The sequence below is a fragment of the Tachyglossus aculeatus genome, chromosome 19 (assembly GCF_015852505.1).
Source record: "Tachyglossus aculeatus isolate mTacAcu1 chromosome 19, mTacAcu1.pri, whole genome shotgun sequence".
NCBI lineage: Eukaryota > Metazoa > Chordata > Mammalia > Monotremata > Tachyglossidae > Tachyglossus > Tachyglossus aculeatus.
In genome coordinates this window covers 8,914,293-8,931,260 of record NC_052084.1, presented here as the reverse complement: position 1 = coordinate 8,931,260, position 16,968 = coordinate 8,914,293, and the positions used below count along the sequence as shown (strand labels likewise).

Here is a 16,968-nt window from a genome sequence, read left to right as displayed (position 1 = left end):
TTGAAAACAATGGCTCCTTACCTGTGAATTTTAGTGATATCGATGTTACCCCAGTTTATGAAGGTAACGGTTTCTCCCTCTGACAAGGTCTCCGCATCGGCTCCTTCAATGAGTACCCTGGGACCATACCACACAGGTTTCAAGCCAACATCAGGATTCTGAAGAGGAATAGAAAAAAAAAAAAGGAGTTGGCTATGAAACAACTTGGATTTACTTTCCTCACAACAAAACAGAGTTGGGAATGATGAGGAAAAAGTTACTGTTATCTGCATGCTAAATTCAGATCACTGCTTATTTCAACTCTAGTAATAGTTTCCATTCTAACACATCAGTGAATTATTGTGTGCACTTTAAGTTTTACTTGAATTTCCAAGATTTCAGCATTCAAATTATTTTAATATAATGTGCATAAAAACAAAAAGAAATTAAACATTCCCACATTAGTCAAAAGTGAAATTCACAACTAAAACAGCATATACACAGATAAGAATTAGGCTTCTGCGCACAATATAAATTACTACCATCACAACAAATTTAACTTTGCTATTTTATTTTTAGGGCCAAATCTCTCCACTCACTTCATTCCCCTAGGCTCACCTCTGGCATACTGTGCACCTACTAAATGATGCTGAGCTGTTGAAATTTAACCTATTAATAGCCACACCAATCTTGGAAGGACAGATTCAGAAATATAACCATCTGCATAAATAGTACCCCCAAAGTTCAGTTGTTCAGATTGTGAATTTTGTAACCTACATAAAGTTTAGGAAAGGACAGAGGCTTTAGGTAAAGAAATGTGTGCACCCTTAATGCTTCAGAGGACAAATTCCCATCGTGGAAGGCACATTTATGATGACAAAATTTCTCACTAACAAGGAAAATAAGATGGTTTCCTGTGCTGAATAAGGAAATTCAAACTGATAATTCAAAGCGTTACATGAAAAATAGCTTTCTCATACTAAGATAAGTGTATTAAAAGACACAGCTTAAGTGAGATCCCACTGCTGCCTTCTGTAACTGTCACAGTTTATTGAAAGGCTAACCAGTTCCTCGCTCTAAAAAGCATTGGCTCATTGGACTGGGGAATGCATAAAAATATTGATCAATGTGGCATCAAACCTCTAGAATCTTCTAACTGCTTACTAAAAATACACTGCCTCCCTTCTTACACTGCTTTAATGTGCAAGTTTTTCTAAGAGAAGAACACAAAGTAAAAGAGCAATGTTACCTTCGGATGTTTGGCCACTTCCTTTATCTCCTCCTGAGCTTCAGGAATGTTCACTGGGACTACTTCGCTCTGCAGGAGAGCAACATACCGAGGAGCTATGGGGTCTATAACCTACAAGAGAAACCAAAAGAATAATGAACCTCACTTTCAGATCCTCATCCAAATAGGTTAATTTACATGAACAAAATTATACAAAAGGAACACAGGACTATTAACTGGATTTCTTTAAGTTACTGCATTTGCTTGTTTTTATTCCCTTCACTATTTTAAAAGTTCAGTATCTAAAAAAATGAAGAAAAAAGCCACAGGGAGGCAGCATGGCTTAACAGAAAGAGCACAGGACTGAAACTCAAGAGAACCAGGTTTTAATCTCAGTTCTGCCACTAGCCTGCTGTGTGATCTGGGCAAGTCACTTAAATTCTCTGTGCCTCAGTTTCTTATCTGCAAAATGAGGTTAAAATATCAGTTTTCCTTCCCTCTTAGGTGCAAGTCCTGTGTGGGACAAAGAAGTGTCTGACCTAATTATCTGGTACTTTGAGTGCTTCACAAACAGTAAGCACTTAATAAATACCATCATTATTAGCACAGACAAGACCACTTAATTTATAATTCATTTTTAAAGCAAAGCTAGAGCACTGCAGAAAGGAGTTAACCAATTTTAAAAGTGCAATACTCAGAATAGTGCAAGTACTGAAGCCAACTCTCCCTGTCCCTAAACTGGAAGTTCATCATCAATCATATTTATTGAGCGCTTACTATGTGCAGAGCACTGTACTAAGCGCTTAGGAAGTTAGGTATTTTGGATGGAGTATTGAGTCTTTCCACCACCAAGGACTTTCACAACATTGCTACATATCCCTGCTGCAACAGATTCCTGACACTCTGAATTACTGCTCCTCCTATCGTGCTTCCCCTACTACCTGGGAGCAACCCTAGCCCCTGGGCAAATGGCAATTATTATTTCCACCTGGTATCCCAAATGAGGAAAAAGTTGTATTGATGCTTTGATTTTTATTTTATAGGCTAAAACCTATCAATAGAATATTTCCTCTGGGTTGGGGGACGACGACTCAATTCTACATGAACACCCATGTTTGTTTTTTCTCTTGTTCTATGCAAGCACAATGTTGGGTGATACTGCATTGTGAATAGCAGAGTAGCATTTGGTCACCATAATAAGGCAATCTCAAAATATAAAAGTCTTGAATCACAGCTCTTCTTCCTAACAAACTATGCTCTACTCCACCCCTGGAATTACTCTCAACTTCCCCGGTTTTTTGGAGGGGGCAGGGAGATGGGGACAGAAAATGTACATTTCTCGCTTCATAGATGATCATAAATCTCCACAGAAAGTGTAGGCTGCTCAGAGGACAGGTGGATGTGTGTAGAGGAGCCGAATGCCCTTGGTCTCGGAGGCTAATAAAAACACAGACGCCTGAATCTCAGCATCACGCATCCAAGCAGGGCCACTGCCAATGCCTTGTGAAACTAAATGCCTGGAGCCAAGAAAGAGAAGAGTTGCAGGAGTCATGGGAGGGAGGATCCTGTGCGAATGGGGTTGAGGAGATGGGGGGGTGCAAATCAGGAAGGTGATGCCTCAGCCATTTTCAAGGCTGTTGCTAAGAGGCCAAGAAGATCTCCCGTCAGGATCAAGGCTTCCCCCCAAAAAAGGCCAGGACTGTTTGCACTGGGTACAGACAGCTGAATACGAGTACTGGTGTGGTGCTCTGAGACTGTTCAGTCAGAAGACAGTCTCCCTTAGATCAAAAACAATCCTGATTGGGATGCTGGATGTGATCAAAGGCAGCCTGGAAATTATGTCCTGGGCTGTGGTTTGGAGTTCACTCACTGGGTGAAGCCTGCAGTTCCCTGAAGCACGGCTCCTACTAGATGGCAATAAGCCTTACCAAATCCCACCTAACACAACTTCCAGCTAGATTCAATGTTGGGGACGGTAACTGGTCGGGGGATCCTTCTTAAACCAGAGACAGGGGACACAGGTTTCAATGGTACATGGGATAAAGACAAAGAGTTAGAGGTTTTCAAACACTGGGTTTGATTTTCTGTTATAGGAATGCACAGGGAGTTTTGGTACCTCAAGGAGAGACTGAAAATAACCAGTAGGTACCAACTAGTTTATCAACAAGACAATTAAACATGTGGGCCAGAAACAGGAACGTTGGAGGAAAATTTTTTTAAACTACTACTCAGTTCCTGTCAATAGACAACTGTTCAGAGTCCATAACTCTGGTCTTTGGGAACAACATTATTACAGAATCATATTTTTCCTTCCCTCCAATCTTTCAGGTTTCATAGCCAGATGTGGATCTGAAAGCTGATGGCATTCAGACCTTTCTTAGCAGAAAAAAATCCCTGAGAAGTACAAGAATCCAATTACCTGAACTAATAGGGAAAGACATTACTAAATTACTAAAAAAAGGTAAAAGGAGACTAGGGAACTTGGCCACTCTGTTCAGCTGTTTTATGTGTGTGTTTTTTCCCCCTTTTTTAATTAGCCAAGCTAGCTTCAATCTGGATAATTAGCATTTGAATAATCGGCTTCTTTGTTTCTTCAGCAGTGAAGAGGAGAGGAAGAATGCTACATTTCAGAATGCTTTTACTGAAATTGCAAATGAAACGCAGCCTCTTGAGGCTCCAGGACCTTGTCTAATTTCCATCTGTGTATCCTTAGTATACTGCTTTGCCTACTGTATGTGTTTAATACTATTACTAAATGCACAAAAATCAACATAGCTTGTACTTATGAGTAACCTTCTGAACCTGGTTGGCTCAGTCGGTACAGTATTTGACTTTTATGCTGAGGCTCCAGGGTTCAAGTCCCTGTTCAGGAGAATAGATGTTCCAGTGCTTAGGATAGTGCGACACATAGTAAGCACTTAGCAAATACCATAATTACTGTGTATGAATTTACCTCCTATCCTAACCCTCTCCCTAGATAACTCAGATCTTGAAAATCCAACTACTTAATCCCTATTATCATCACTATTCTTTCCCTTAGCCCCTTTCATTCTCACATTTCATTATCTGTGAACAGGCCTCACCCTTTCCCATCACCTTGTCCCTCAGTTCTCGACTTCCATTATCGCTTTCCTATGGTTCACTTTCACTGGACTGTCTCTTTGCTGGTTACAAAGTCAACAGCCAAATTAAAAACTTTAGAGGGGCTCAGAGGTCTGGTGAAGGTAAGCTTTGCTCACCAGCCTTTTTCATTTGGTTCTCACTTTATTTTGTTAAGTGGGGCTGGGTCTATTAACGGTATTTGTTAAGCGTTTCCTATGTGCCAGGCACCGTACTAAGCGCTGGGGTAGATACGATGTTATCAAACTGGCACAGTCCATGTCCCACATGGGGCTCACAGCAGTCTTAAAACCCCATTTGACAGGCAGGGTAACTGAAACACAAAGAAGTGATTTGCCCAAGGTCTCACGGTAGAAAAGTGATGGGCCGGAATTCGAACGCAGGTTCTTCTGACTCTCAGGCCCATGGAAGTCATCAGCACCTCCACGGGTAGTATTTACTGAGTGCTTATTGTCTGGCATATCTCTGAACTAGCAGGTTTGGGAATATGGAATAAGCAGAAAGACACAGTCACAGTCCCTGCTGCCCTTAAGGAGTTTACACTGGTGGCAGGGCAGTGTACATATAGACTTTACTCTGCGTGGCTTTCAAACGCTAATTAGATAATGCTCCATAAACATGGGGACCACAAAAGGGTTTCGGTAAACAGGGGTGCAATGGAGCAGGACCCCAATAAGAAAGTTACTGCTTGCATCTGCTCAGAGTGCTTTCCAATTTCCCAACCTTTCAAAATTTGAACATCATATTGTACTCTTCCAAGCACTTAAAACACTGCTCTGCACAGAGTAAGCACTCAATACATACCACTAATTTACACTATCAACTTGAGGGTGTGGGCTTACATAAGGATTTGGGGGCCCAGAACAGTGAGGTTTTCTTTGTAATGCATCAACTCTGAATTTGGGTTTTAAATACAGATCGCTCCACTGAATCACTGCAGCAACAGAAAGACCAATTGATAATCCTTTATGTTCTACACAACTGACAAAAACACAGGAAAGGAAGGGGCACACAACAAGCCAGATAAGCAACTACTTCTTAAATAGGGCAAAGCATCAGCAAAACCAAGGCAGCAATCCAAATGAAAAAAAAAAAAAAAATGTACGCGATCCACACAACCACAGAAAGTTTTCAAATTGGCATTCTAATCATTTGCCTTATTATAGTGTCCAAGCAACTGCTGCCAACTAGCAATTAACCATATCAAGATGCAGTATTCCTTATTTGACATTCAGTTTAGGCTAACTGGATACAGTAAAGCACAGGAAATAAAATTGGTGAACTACATTCAGTAAGTTCATGAAATGCACATTTTTTTAAAAAAAAATCCTGAATCCTCTCACCCCAGGAGGGAAAAGTTGTTAATGGAGTTAGGAGATCTTCCCTTTGCCACTATGAAAATCAGAGGACAGAATTGAAAAAATAGGAATAATGCATTTTTAATGGGTTTGTAAAAGCTGTTGCCCTTTATAAAAATGTGATTGTGCTCTAACGCTGCATAATGACAACTGAGATTATGCATCTTTAAAGTGCCGAAAGCTATGTGCAAAGGCAAGCAAAAGCATTAAGTAATACCTTCTTACAGATAGCTCGCAGCTTGAAAGCAGAAAAATGAAATGCAAAGTTTTCATATCAGATTCACAGCAAAAATCGTTACCCTTTCCCAAAACTCCAAGTAAACAACAAACACCTTTATTTCGACTTAGCGAGTCAATATGCTTAGTGCTATCTGTATGTTAGAAGAGAGAAACATTCCATTTTCCTGGAAGTAGGCTAAATGATGCAACATTCTGCAATCACTTCACTATAATGAGTACTCTAATGAATGCCAGATTCATTATTCACTCTGATGTCCGTGAGTGGAGTACAACAGTGAAAAACCAACAACGAAAACTATCTTACCTTTTTGTTAAATGACCAAATCTTATCCCATTCCATGTTCACAACTGACCGAGAGGAGCCCTGGAAAAACAAAGTTAAAATATTTTCACGTCCCCAGAGCACTCAACTGCTACCTGAAAATTTGGTTTTATTAAATATTACTTTTATCTATTGCTCCTTTTGAACACAATTTTGCATTACAGGGCCAAAAAGATGAGAAAAGAGAAACCCCACAAATCATATAAAGCCTGAATGACTCAGAAGATACTGAAATGAAAAATTACATCAACTCACTTGAGCAGCAATGAACTGTTTCAGCCCTTCGACTGTCATCCCTCTCCTAAGCACACCGCGTACTGTTGGAAACCTTGGGTCATCCCTGAAAACAAACAGGATAAAACTGAAAGTGTCCCTCACCTGGAATGCCCTGAACTGCACCAAACCACATCCTTCCCCTCTTCCAAAGTCTTCCTCGAAGCCCACCACTCCCATGATGTACTCCCCAATTAATTCCCTAATCTTTACCATCATACCATCCCATCAGCCTCCTGAGCAATAGAGGCAGAACCTTGGGAGTCTTTGAAGCTCTACTTGGGTCGCCGTGCTCCTTCGATCTAGAAAAGGAGTCTGAAAATGCTAAACATTCCGACTCACTCTGCAAAAGAGAGAGCACTGCAGGGGCTCGGCCAGGACAACGGGTTCGTAAAACCCAGGGCTGAGCAGGTTGAGTGTTGGTTTTGGGAGAGGGCAAAAGGTTACAAACCAAACAGGAAAGAGTGTCCGTCTGGGAAGCCCCAAGTTAATGTGCAATAATCGGTTGGGCTCTTGGTAATACAATTTTCAGTAGCTCACAAAGACCACTGCACAGGAATGAAAGGGCCCCTATAAACTGGAAGAGTCTGGACCTCTTCCAATTTGACTCGGTGCTCAGATACTGATGTTCGGGGTTAGGCAGGCCTTGAATTGTCGGCCTGGGCAGGAGTCTATAAATCAGCCAGGTTATAAAAGTACGCTATTCTGTTCATGTGTAATTTCCAACACCAATTTTATTTTTACTTCCTTGCACCTGCCAAGCTTCCAATGCATATGACTTGGCTTTTCACTGCAGAACACTACACCCATTTGAAATAAGAACGATGCTTCCATCCGTTAACACATACCATCCATCAACTAGTCCTTCATTGACAAACCACGTAAGTTTTCTTTTCGACAGAACAGTGTTGTTTAGGTTTAGACGACTATACTCCCAAATATATGGTTTTCTTATGCCCAGAGCTTCAATGATCCAGTAGAACTGTTCATCCCTGTCATGGTATTCTGTTGTCCTTAAAGCATGAGTAACCCCTTCAATGCTGTCGACGATGGGGCACGCAAAATCATATGTGGGGTAAATGCTAGAAAAAAAATGAATAGCAGTAAGAGAAATGTTGGTTTTAATTCAACCAGTCATCAACCCAATGGTATTTATTGAGCGATTACTGTGTGCCAAGCACTGGACTAAGCACTTGGGAGAGTGCAATAATAAACAGATATATTCCCTGCCCACATCAAGCTTCCAGTCTAGAGGGGGAGATCTACAATACCTGGTGATTACAAAAGGGTTTAACAGATATTGGTTTAGTTCACCAAAAATGCCATTTATTAAAAATACTGCTTTCCCTGAGGTCACTTTCTGAGCTGAAGATACTAGGGAGCCACTGAAACTAGATGGTTGCCAGGTGAGACAGACAGCATCAAATGGATTAAATCAGAGAGGCAGAGGGCAGGGTCACTGAAATGTGACAAATCAGCAGCAGCCCCATCAAAAACATTGACTCAATATTATATTTAATGTGTGAAGAAGACTGTACTAGAAACTTGGGAGAGTACAATAAAAGATACATTTCCTGCCCAAAGAGTCTGTATTACAGCTAACTTCATACAATTCTGGAGGCCTGCAACTGCAATACATGAGCTGAGCAATGAAGAAGTAGACTTACTTGTATTTACTTGCTGTACGCGGATGTGGTTGGATTTTGCAGCGGTAAAGAGTAGGGTCCCTCAGGCACCCATTATTACTATTCATGTCAATTTTTGCTCGTAAGCAACAAGTCTGACCAAACTGAGTTCCTTTTTTCATTTCTTCCCACATCTGTAGATTCTTCTCGACAGCTAATAAAATTAAAGTGACAATCTGATTCAACTCCGGCATTACTGATCTAATTCACATTCCTCTTGTACCAACACTATGACAGGCTCAAATTTTCTTTCAAAAAAAATTTCAAACTGTACTTCATCACATCTGTAAACTGCACACACACTCCCCTAACGGGGGGAGTCTTTGGGCTACTTTTTGTTCTTAAAAACAATCCTAGTCATATATTTGGAGGGAAGGCATGAATATGATTTATATGGTTAAATCAGAGGTCATATAAGTTTTGATGATTTCCTAGTAATAACAAGCAAAAAGCAGAAAATGAACCTTACAGTTTTTTCGGTGTTTAGATTCTGTCCTCTGCTCCCTTTCCGCTTTCATTTGCTCTGCAGGGGTATCATCCACATAAGCTTTCCCTTCCTGAATAAGTTTCTCTGCATATTTCATTATTGTTTCAAAATGGTCTGAAGTATAAGTAAACTGATCTGGGTTGATATGCAGCATTGCAACATCCTCCAAGATTACCTGTAAAATGTAATCAAAACAAATCGTTTACTTCAATGACCAGGCATTCAATCAGAGGCAAATGATTTCTAATCCCTTTTACTAGAATTCCCTTGGCACTGTTCTTCTACTGTTACTGCTTAGGTGCCAGTCAATTTTTCTCAAAGAGGGAATGGACAATATGAGTAATAGTTGATGACCCTACAAGATTTAGGAGCCCCTTGCATAATCAGCATTAGATGGCACCCATATACAGTGTATGGTAGAAAACATTTTGATATTAACCTTAGTCTCACACTCTCTAAGAAGGAAAGTATGGGAGTAGAGAGAAAAAATGAGATAGAAAGGAAAAAATGGTAATTACTCATCCCATTTTAGAAAGAGTTGATTAGGTCATGTTTTAAGCAATTTGTAGTAGCCTATTAATCATTTTCCAGACACTCCAGTTCTCTTCAAAGATAATGCTTCCAGATGAAGACAGTGTACGAACATTGGAAACTTTCAAATTTCTGACTACATAGTATTGCTCACTTGCATAACTGCCTTCACCGCATAACCCCCGCCCCTGGCAATTCTTGAAGAAATAAAACATCACTTTTGTAAGCTGTGATGAAGGGGAAAGAAGAGGAGTAGAATTAAAACCAGCTAAAGCCATAGCTACAAGCTTGTGGAGATGGCAAACTCCTAAAGATGTCTTTATACTGTAAGCTCGCTGAGGACAGGGAATGTGTCTACTCTCCCAAGCGTTTAATACAGGGCTCCGCACAAGGCAGGTGCTCAATAAATATCATTGATGATGATGAAGAGCTCATCGTGGGTAGCACCGTGTCTACCAACTCTTATTTGTACTCTCCCAAGCGCGTAGTACAGTGTGCTGCACAGCAAGTGCTCAAATACAACTGACTGAGAAGGTGGGGGTGGAATTCATTGAGAGTCTACACAGCCTCAAATGCTCTCTTACTTTTTTCTCCCCTCTTTTCCTTCTCTTTTTTCTCCTGCTCCCCTTATTGCTGGACTACAATTCCCCTGGCAACAGCCTCTCCCCAGTCTTTGGGTTGCAAAATATATACAACAAAGTGGGGGTGATTAGGCAAGTAAATATGGTACTTTGGATTCTATGCTTCACTGAAATCAATGACATTTATAGGTTGTCGAAAAGTTACCTACTATCCACCGTTAATTTAGAGAAAAGTTGGGAACATTTCTTACCATCTGATAAAAAAAAAATTTTGTTGGTAGGAAGGGAATATGAGATAGAGTACTCAAAAAGTAAATGATTTGTTATAAAAATTTTGCTTCCTGGAAGGCCCCCAAAATCTGAGTTATGTTGGGGTTGAGCAGATAGGAGAGAAAACATTAACTTTCCAACAATGACTGAGGCTAATGGTCAACCTCTAGTTGTAATTAACATGATTGTCGGGGAAATCACTATACTCCAAATTTACCTTTTCAAAATCTTCCTTTTCCTTTTCAGGATTTGTGTCATCAAATCTCATGATCAGTTTCCCTTTAAAGTTAATTTGGTAGTGCTGGTTTAACAGAGCAGCTTTGGCATGCCCAATATGTAAGTAACTAAAACAAAAACAGTTCACAAAGATAAACTTCATTAGCATATTTTAGGCATATTCATGTACTTTCTTTTTCTTAACCCATTTGAGTAGATGAGAGCACTCTTTTAAAATGTCCCCTGGGTATCATTTTTATAATCTAACAATTACATAATCTGACATAATCGAACAGTTCTGCTAGTAAAGGACGCCTAGTAAATTCACTGCAGTAGGAAATGTGATCTGCATAAACCAGTGGGATGAGGATTGCTTGCAATTTACCCATTATCTCACCCATTCTGCTGCAGTGACAACAATATGAGGGCAAAGAAGTAACCAAAAAAAACCAAAAACCCCCCAAACCCATACAGGGAATGGCCACAAACACTGAACCAAGCAGCTCAGTCTCACATGCATCTAGACTGTTACGTGAGGACCATGACAACAGCAGTTCTCCTACCCAACATTCTCCTGCTCTACAGATCTACTCCAAAATCTCACTAAAACAGCAGGCCCTTCAATCAGTCTTCATTTTAAGGGAGGAAAATGCAGACCTGTGGGATATCGAGTTCATAAAATTCTTCCTGTAGAACACTTAAAGAAAAACTGTCCTAGCTGTGTAGGAACAGTGTTTCAACAATATTAAGACTCCCCTTGTATTACATTCAACTAACTGCTTCTAATGAGATAATTAACAACACCTTTTTACAATCATAAAAGGTCATTTTCTGTTAGCACAATAAATTCTTGATAATTTAAGAATTATCTGGCTTTTAAATGACCCAAAGCCTTTTCCAGTACCTTCCTTTCATTACCTGCCTTTGGGTCATTTTGCAAATAGAAATCATTTATCCTATTGAATATCTCAGGGCACAGAGAAGCAGCAAATTCTAATCCATTTAATGTCTTACTAAAAAAAATGTTATGGGAGAGGAGGGCTGAAACTTTGGAATAAAATACAGATTTTGTTTCTGTGCAAATGTAATTCAAGAAACCCTCTAATGCAAAACATCAAGCTATTTCCCATAAATGCAAAAAGTGCAACGCAATGACCACTAATCTATAAAAGGAATAAAATGCCATTAGCGGTATTTCCCTTCAACAGATCTAAGGGAATACAAAAGTAGTTTCATTTACATTTCCCCAAACTACTTATAGTTCTTACCCAAGCTTCTAATCGCAATCACTTCACAATGGGGCAGTTTTATAAATACCTTAAGCAGCAGTTAAGGGGCACTTACTAACTTATAAATGGTGAATAACAGAAGAACCCCTCGAAAGGACATTAAACAGTGAAAAGTAGGGCTCCTAAAATGGTATTTCCATGGATCCTTTTTCCCTTATTAAAAGCATAATAAAAGTCCCACTCTACAACCGTGACCTTCTAATTATATGTTTATTTCCCCACAGTATATTGAACAAGTAGGATGTTGCAATTGTATAGAAATACCTGCACTCTGGGACTCAAAAAAGTTCAAACTTTCACTAAGCACGAGTAATTTCAAACCAAGAGATGAAGATACACTCATGTAAAATCTAACTGCATGCTGATTCGCTCAACTTTAAAACTATACAGCATAATTTTAATTCATCCGTCCTCTATTTTCTTCAAGCAGATTGTGCCCAATTTCCCCGGTTGCCCAAGTTTACTTCTTGGTAGTGAGTTAAGGAGTTTTGGTTGCAACAATAATCTTTCCAGGATACTAGGAGACCGTTTACTGCAAAGTTGTGCTACACTGAAGCACGTGCCAAACTGTCCTCTGAAGTCTGAAAATTGTTGCTGCTCCTCCTAAAAGGCTTAATTTATGAGCAGGGATCAAAGTTGGGCCTTAGAAGAATTGGACTTATTGAGAATACGATTGATTGATTGATTGATTGATCAATCAAATACGATTGATTGATTGATTGATTGAGAATGAACAAAACCTAGGAAACCAATCTTCTCCGGACTACTGCGGTTTCAATGATTTAGCTTCAACAATTACCATAGAAGTATCTAATTTATAATCCCAAACCTATACAATAACATTCTTAATTGATAATACCTTTGGAATTAAATACCTGGAATTTTTTTTTAAAAAAAATACATACAAATAGAACTTGAAAGGCATCATCTTACCCACTTGCTTCTGGAGGGAACCTGACAATAACCTTCCCCATCTCTGCTCCTGGGAGCTCGATGAATTTCCCAACATCCTGCTTCTTTTCAGTTGCCTTAAAAAGTGAACAGTGATGCTGTTAAATATAACCTACACATTCAAAAGAATTGGCCCCATCTGGGGAGGACAAGATTTCACACACAGAAATGACTCTTTGTGGGCAGCCATCAAATGGATTTAACAGTTTTCAAATTTAGTTTTTTAAAGAAAAACTCAAAATTCTACACCAGAGAACTCTACCGCTTAAAACCCAGGGCCCCTGGTATATTAGAATCAGAGATAACATGAGAGACTTACCCCTCTAGTCTTGGGCTCAGCAGCAGTGGCATTCCATTTGGAACCCACTGACTGAAAGGCATGCTGGGCCTCAAGAAAGCCATACCAGCGTTTCACGTGAACCGGAGCCTTGTTCTGCTTCAGTTGCTCCTGCCAGGTATTATTTCCTGTTGACAAACAATACCGCACACTTGCAAATGTGACACAGGGTCTCTACTACCACTCCCTTCAAGGAAAACAAATGGATGAAATAGGATTTCTCTGATGGACCTAAACAGGGGATTATTTTTTCTGAATCACACACTGTAGGATAAAGAAGATGCATCATTACAAATGAACTTCTCAGTCAAGTGCTTGATAAAAAAAAATGACGCTTCTTTGGCCCATTTCATATTTGCACTGCCCTGCAAAATCTCTCCTACATTGCTCCACAGATGTTCTTCCTGATGAGTAAGACATGAACTGAACCTTTTATGGACCAAAAAAAAGAAAGCATCAAAGGTCATCAAAAGACTCCAGCTTACTTTCTTCAGATCTTAATGCTGAAATTAGCCATTGTGAGAGTAGTTTTATTTAGACACAAACTACTTATTAAGGTGACATACTTCGACGGTAAACGCCAAGGTCTGAGTCAGAGTCCAAAGTTGTAGCCCCAACTCTGCCACTGACCTATTACATCAGTCAGTCGTATTTACTGACCGCTTACTGTGTGCACAGCACTATACTAAGCACTTGGAAGAGTACAATATAACGAAATAAAAGACACATTCCCTGCCCACAATGAGTTTACAGTCTAGAGAAAATGAACTGTTGTGAACTTGGGCAAGCCACAGAACCTCACTGTGCTTCAGTTTCTTCATCAGCAAAATGCAGATAACACCACTCACCTGTGCCTATCTCACAGGGATGTTGTGAAGACAAGGTGAGAAATGCAGAGTTGAAAAAAAAAGAACTTTGGAAAAATAAAAGTTTAAAGTAACACCATTGCTATAATAAAAATCTTACTTCAATTAAGCTCTTCACAGCTTCTCAAGTGTACGTAATTCAATCAATCCATAGTGCAAAATAGGTTTAATATAACTTCTGCTCAGAATGTTTATCTCCTTTTTTTTTATTCTACAAAATACGGTCTTTAATTAAAGGGAGTTTTAAAAATTTCAATTCATTACCAACCAAAAAGCAGCACGTAAAAATCAGGAAATAAAACAAATTTTTCTGAATGCACCAGAAAGGCAAGAAAAACTGGAAAGGTAACTTGAAAAATTGTAAAATAACAGCACAACTTTAATGATGAAGACTAGAGGATGAATCATAAAGACTCAGTGTTTTAGTGTTTGAGCACATAATATGACCACATTTAATGTACTGAAATGATACAGACCTCAATCCACGAGCTAATGAGGAATTCTTCTACAAATTAAAAATCTAAACGTTGTGACTGTCCAGTTCCAAAGGTTAGGGATTCTTGGTGATCTGGCCCGATCCACTGACCGTCCTTTACTTACCTTTCTACTGAGACCCTCCGAGTGCACAGAAGTGCATTAAGCACTTGGGAGAATATGTCAAAGTAACCTTAGGGAAATATTGGTTTTTTAATACCATGGTACAACTGCAAGACAAAAAGAATTACACCATTGAGTAAAAGGTTGACAGTACCTTTAAGGGTGGCCCAGACACACAAATCTGCTAAACTCAGAGAATTTCCAACCAAGTAAGTTCGCAGAGAGAGGGAATGATTGAGCTCGTTGATTGCCGTATCAAATGATTTACAGGTAGATAATTTTGTAGCACTGAACTCAAGCCAGTGGTCAATCTGAGAAAGCAAAAACACAAGAGATAAATGAGAATCTTTGTTTTCTTTAGTGGAACTGGTTAAGCGCTATTATATAATAAGCACGTTACTAAATGCTAGGGTAGTTACAAAATAATCAGGTTGACACAGTCCCTTTCCCATGTGGGGCTCACAGTCTAAGTAGGAAGAAACAAGATTTAATTCTCATCTTACAGTTGAGGTAACCGAGGCACAAAGAAGTGGCTTGCCCAAGGTCACTCAGCCAACATGTGACGGATGCAGGGATAAGAACCCAAGCCCTCCATGTCCATCCCTTTCCCTGCACCATCAGACACCAAATTACCCAGGTAACAGAATTCAGTGACTGTATTAGAGTGTATCATCGATTGAGATCCTTGGTGGAGGATTTTTGAGAGCGAAAGTCATGTTGTCAGGCAACCTCTTCATAAGGTATCATCCTCAGTGGTGGAAGACGTGTTAAAATGGCTAAAGTATAGTGGCCTCCTCTTCAGATGCATTCTTCCTTTCTTGGGCTGTGTGGAGGTCTATATATTACTCTACAAGGCTGTGCAGGTGTTTTTTTGTTGCTGGTTTTTTTCCCCCCCTACTTAGGTCTGCCTAGCTGTGAATCTCTTCAGCCTAAATATCCCACCATTTACCACACATTCTTCTCCTGATTCAGCCTTTGATGAGCATCCTTCTAGTCATGGTTAGGAGGATCTGAAATGTTGCGGATACGATGCTTGTTTCATTGACAGTGGCTCTTCCATCTCAAAGATACTCACAAAAACAGCCAGGGAGCTTTCGTCTGGAAGAATCCAAAATGTTCAAGATGGTTTGGTAGGATAGCCTCCGTTTTGGGTCTCTTCATACTTGCTTCTTGGATTGGATACTTTGAAGTAGCAGGATAGCACAACTCATCTGAGAAACTTGGGGCTTTGGTTGCTGGTCGATCCACCCGCGTCTTCAAGAGCCAATAGCCATTTCATCAGAGCAGCAAGAGTCAAAGATGACAGAACCATACAGCTCTCAGCCCTGGACCTCAGGGAAGGACTGAGCTCTGATGAATCAATCTTCTCCTTGACTGCTCTTAGTGCCAGACAGGTAGGTAAATGCTTAAGTTGTCATAAAAGCAGAGATTAAACCCAATGAAAAATTGGGGATAAAAAGACCACACTCACCTCAGTATGTTCCATCAGGTTCGAGCCATACAATCCAGTTGAAGCTGCCACTCTAGCTAAGTAACGAACTATGGAATTCACATCGGTGAAGGTAACATTGCTAGAATAAAAACAAATAATGAAAAAGACCTTAATCTGTTTCGTGTTTTGGTTTTTTAGCAATTTGGTTTCATTTCAGACCACTGGTCTTTCTAAGATGAAGAAAAATTGAGACTGTTTTGAGGTGAATTAATACTACTGGAATTCTAATTGCCAGTACAGTTTGTCTCTTTTTTCCCCTTCTGCTACCTTGTCCTCTCATTCCCCCCACCAAAATGGGGTAATGTTCGAACTAATTCTCAGCTCTGAACTTTCTTCCAACAAATTGGACCAGTGCTCATTCCCTAAAAGCCAGAAAAGGAGTCCAGGAATCTTCATTCCTACAACTCTCATTTAAGGGTATTTTTAGCTCAGTATTGCTCAGAGTTGGAGTGCTAGCAAGAGGGAATGCTTAGGAACCATTTCTGATGTAAAATAAATTCTGATATTTACCCAGAAATATTATTTTTTCCCACCTATTTTCAACAGTTTTGGTTGTAGAAAAGTCCCCATGAAAATATTTATAAAATAAAACAAGACATGAAGGTCATTCAGTGTGGCTTTGAACACTGAATAGGATGTTAGTAAGGCACTTGAAAATGTGATGCCATAAAATACAATAGTTAAATATTGTATATCAAATATAGATAGTTATTAGAAATATATGCAAATAGCACCTTCAATACTTGTGACATTTAAACTGTTTTTTAAAAAGACAAATAAGGATTAGTGTCAAGTGTCATTAGTATCAAGTATCATGAGTCTCCTGGGTATACAACATAACAGTGCTTCGCACACAGTAAGCGCTTAACATATGCCATCATTATTATTATATGGGGTGCTTGAGTGACATACAGAGGACCTTACATTCTAGTGGAAAAAGCAAGGAGACAAATTGATGATGAGTTAAAACAGCAGGGAGGTCTTTTCCAATTCTGCTACTCCCAAATTTGAAAATATGGCCTATTCAGAATCAAGCAATGTAAAATCATGAAAGAGCAGAAGACAATATAATCTTGAATAAAACCCATCATAAGCAGTCACCAACATTCAGGACAGGTTACTGTAATCCTAAATTTACAGCAAAGC

General features: G+C 39.6%; 1 protein-coding gene across 1 annotated transcript in view; it reads right to left on the bottom strand.

Annotated features, from left to right (window-relative positions):
- The window catches only part of EPRS1 (glutamyl-prolyl-tRNA synthetase 1), a 47,584-nt gene that overhangs the window by 25,184 nt on the left and 5,432 nt on the right, over positions 1 to 16,968 (bottom strand). The window contains exons 3-14 of the mRNA XM_038760961.1: positions 15,802 to 15,901; positions 14,485 to 14,641; positions 12,850 to 12,995; positions 12,513 to 12,607; positions 10,292 to 10,418; positions 8,675 to 8,867; positions 8,188 to 8,359; positions 7,369 to 7,602; positions 6,503 to 6,587; positions 6,230 to 6,289; positions 1,229 to 1,339; positions 22 to 158 (exon numbers count right to left, since the gene is read on the bottom strand). Of these exons, the coding sequence (XP_038616889.1) occupies positions 22 to 158; positions 1,229 to 1,339; positions 6,230 to 6,289; positions 6,503 to 6,587; positions 7,369 to 7,602; positions 8,188 to 8,359; positions 8,675 to 8,867; positions 10,292 to 10,418; positions 12,513 to 12,607; positions 12,850 to 12,995; positions 14,485 to 14,641; positions 15,802 to 15,901 (1,617 nt within the window). The remainder of the gene's footprint in view (positions 1 to 21; positions 159 to 1,228; positions 1,340 to 6,229; positions 6,290 to 6,502; positions 6,588 to 7,368; positions 7,603 to 8,187; positions 8,360 to 8,674; positions 8,868 to 10,291; positions 10,419 to 12,512; positions 12,608 to 12,849; positions 12,996 to 14,484; positions 14,642 to 15,801; positions 15,902 to 16,968) is intronic.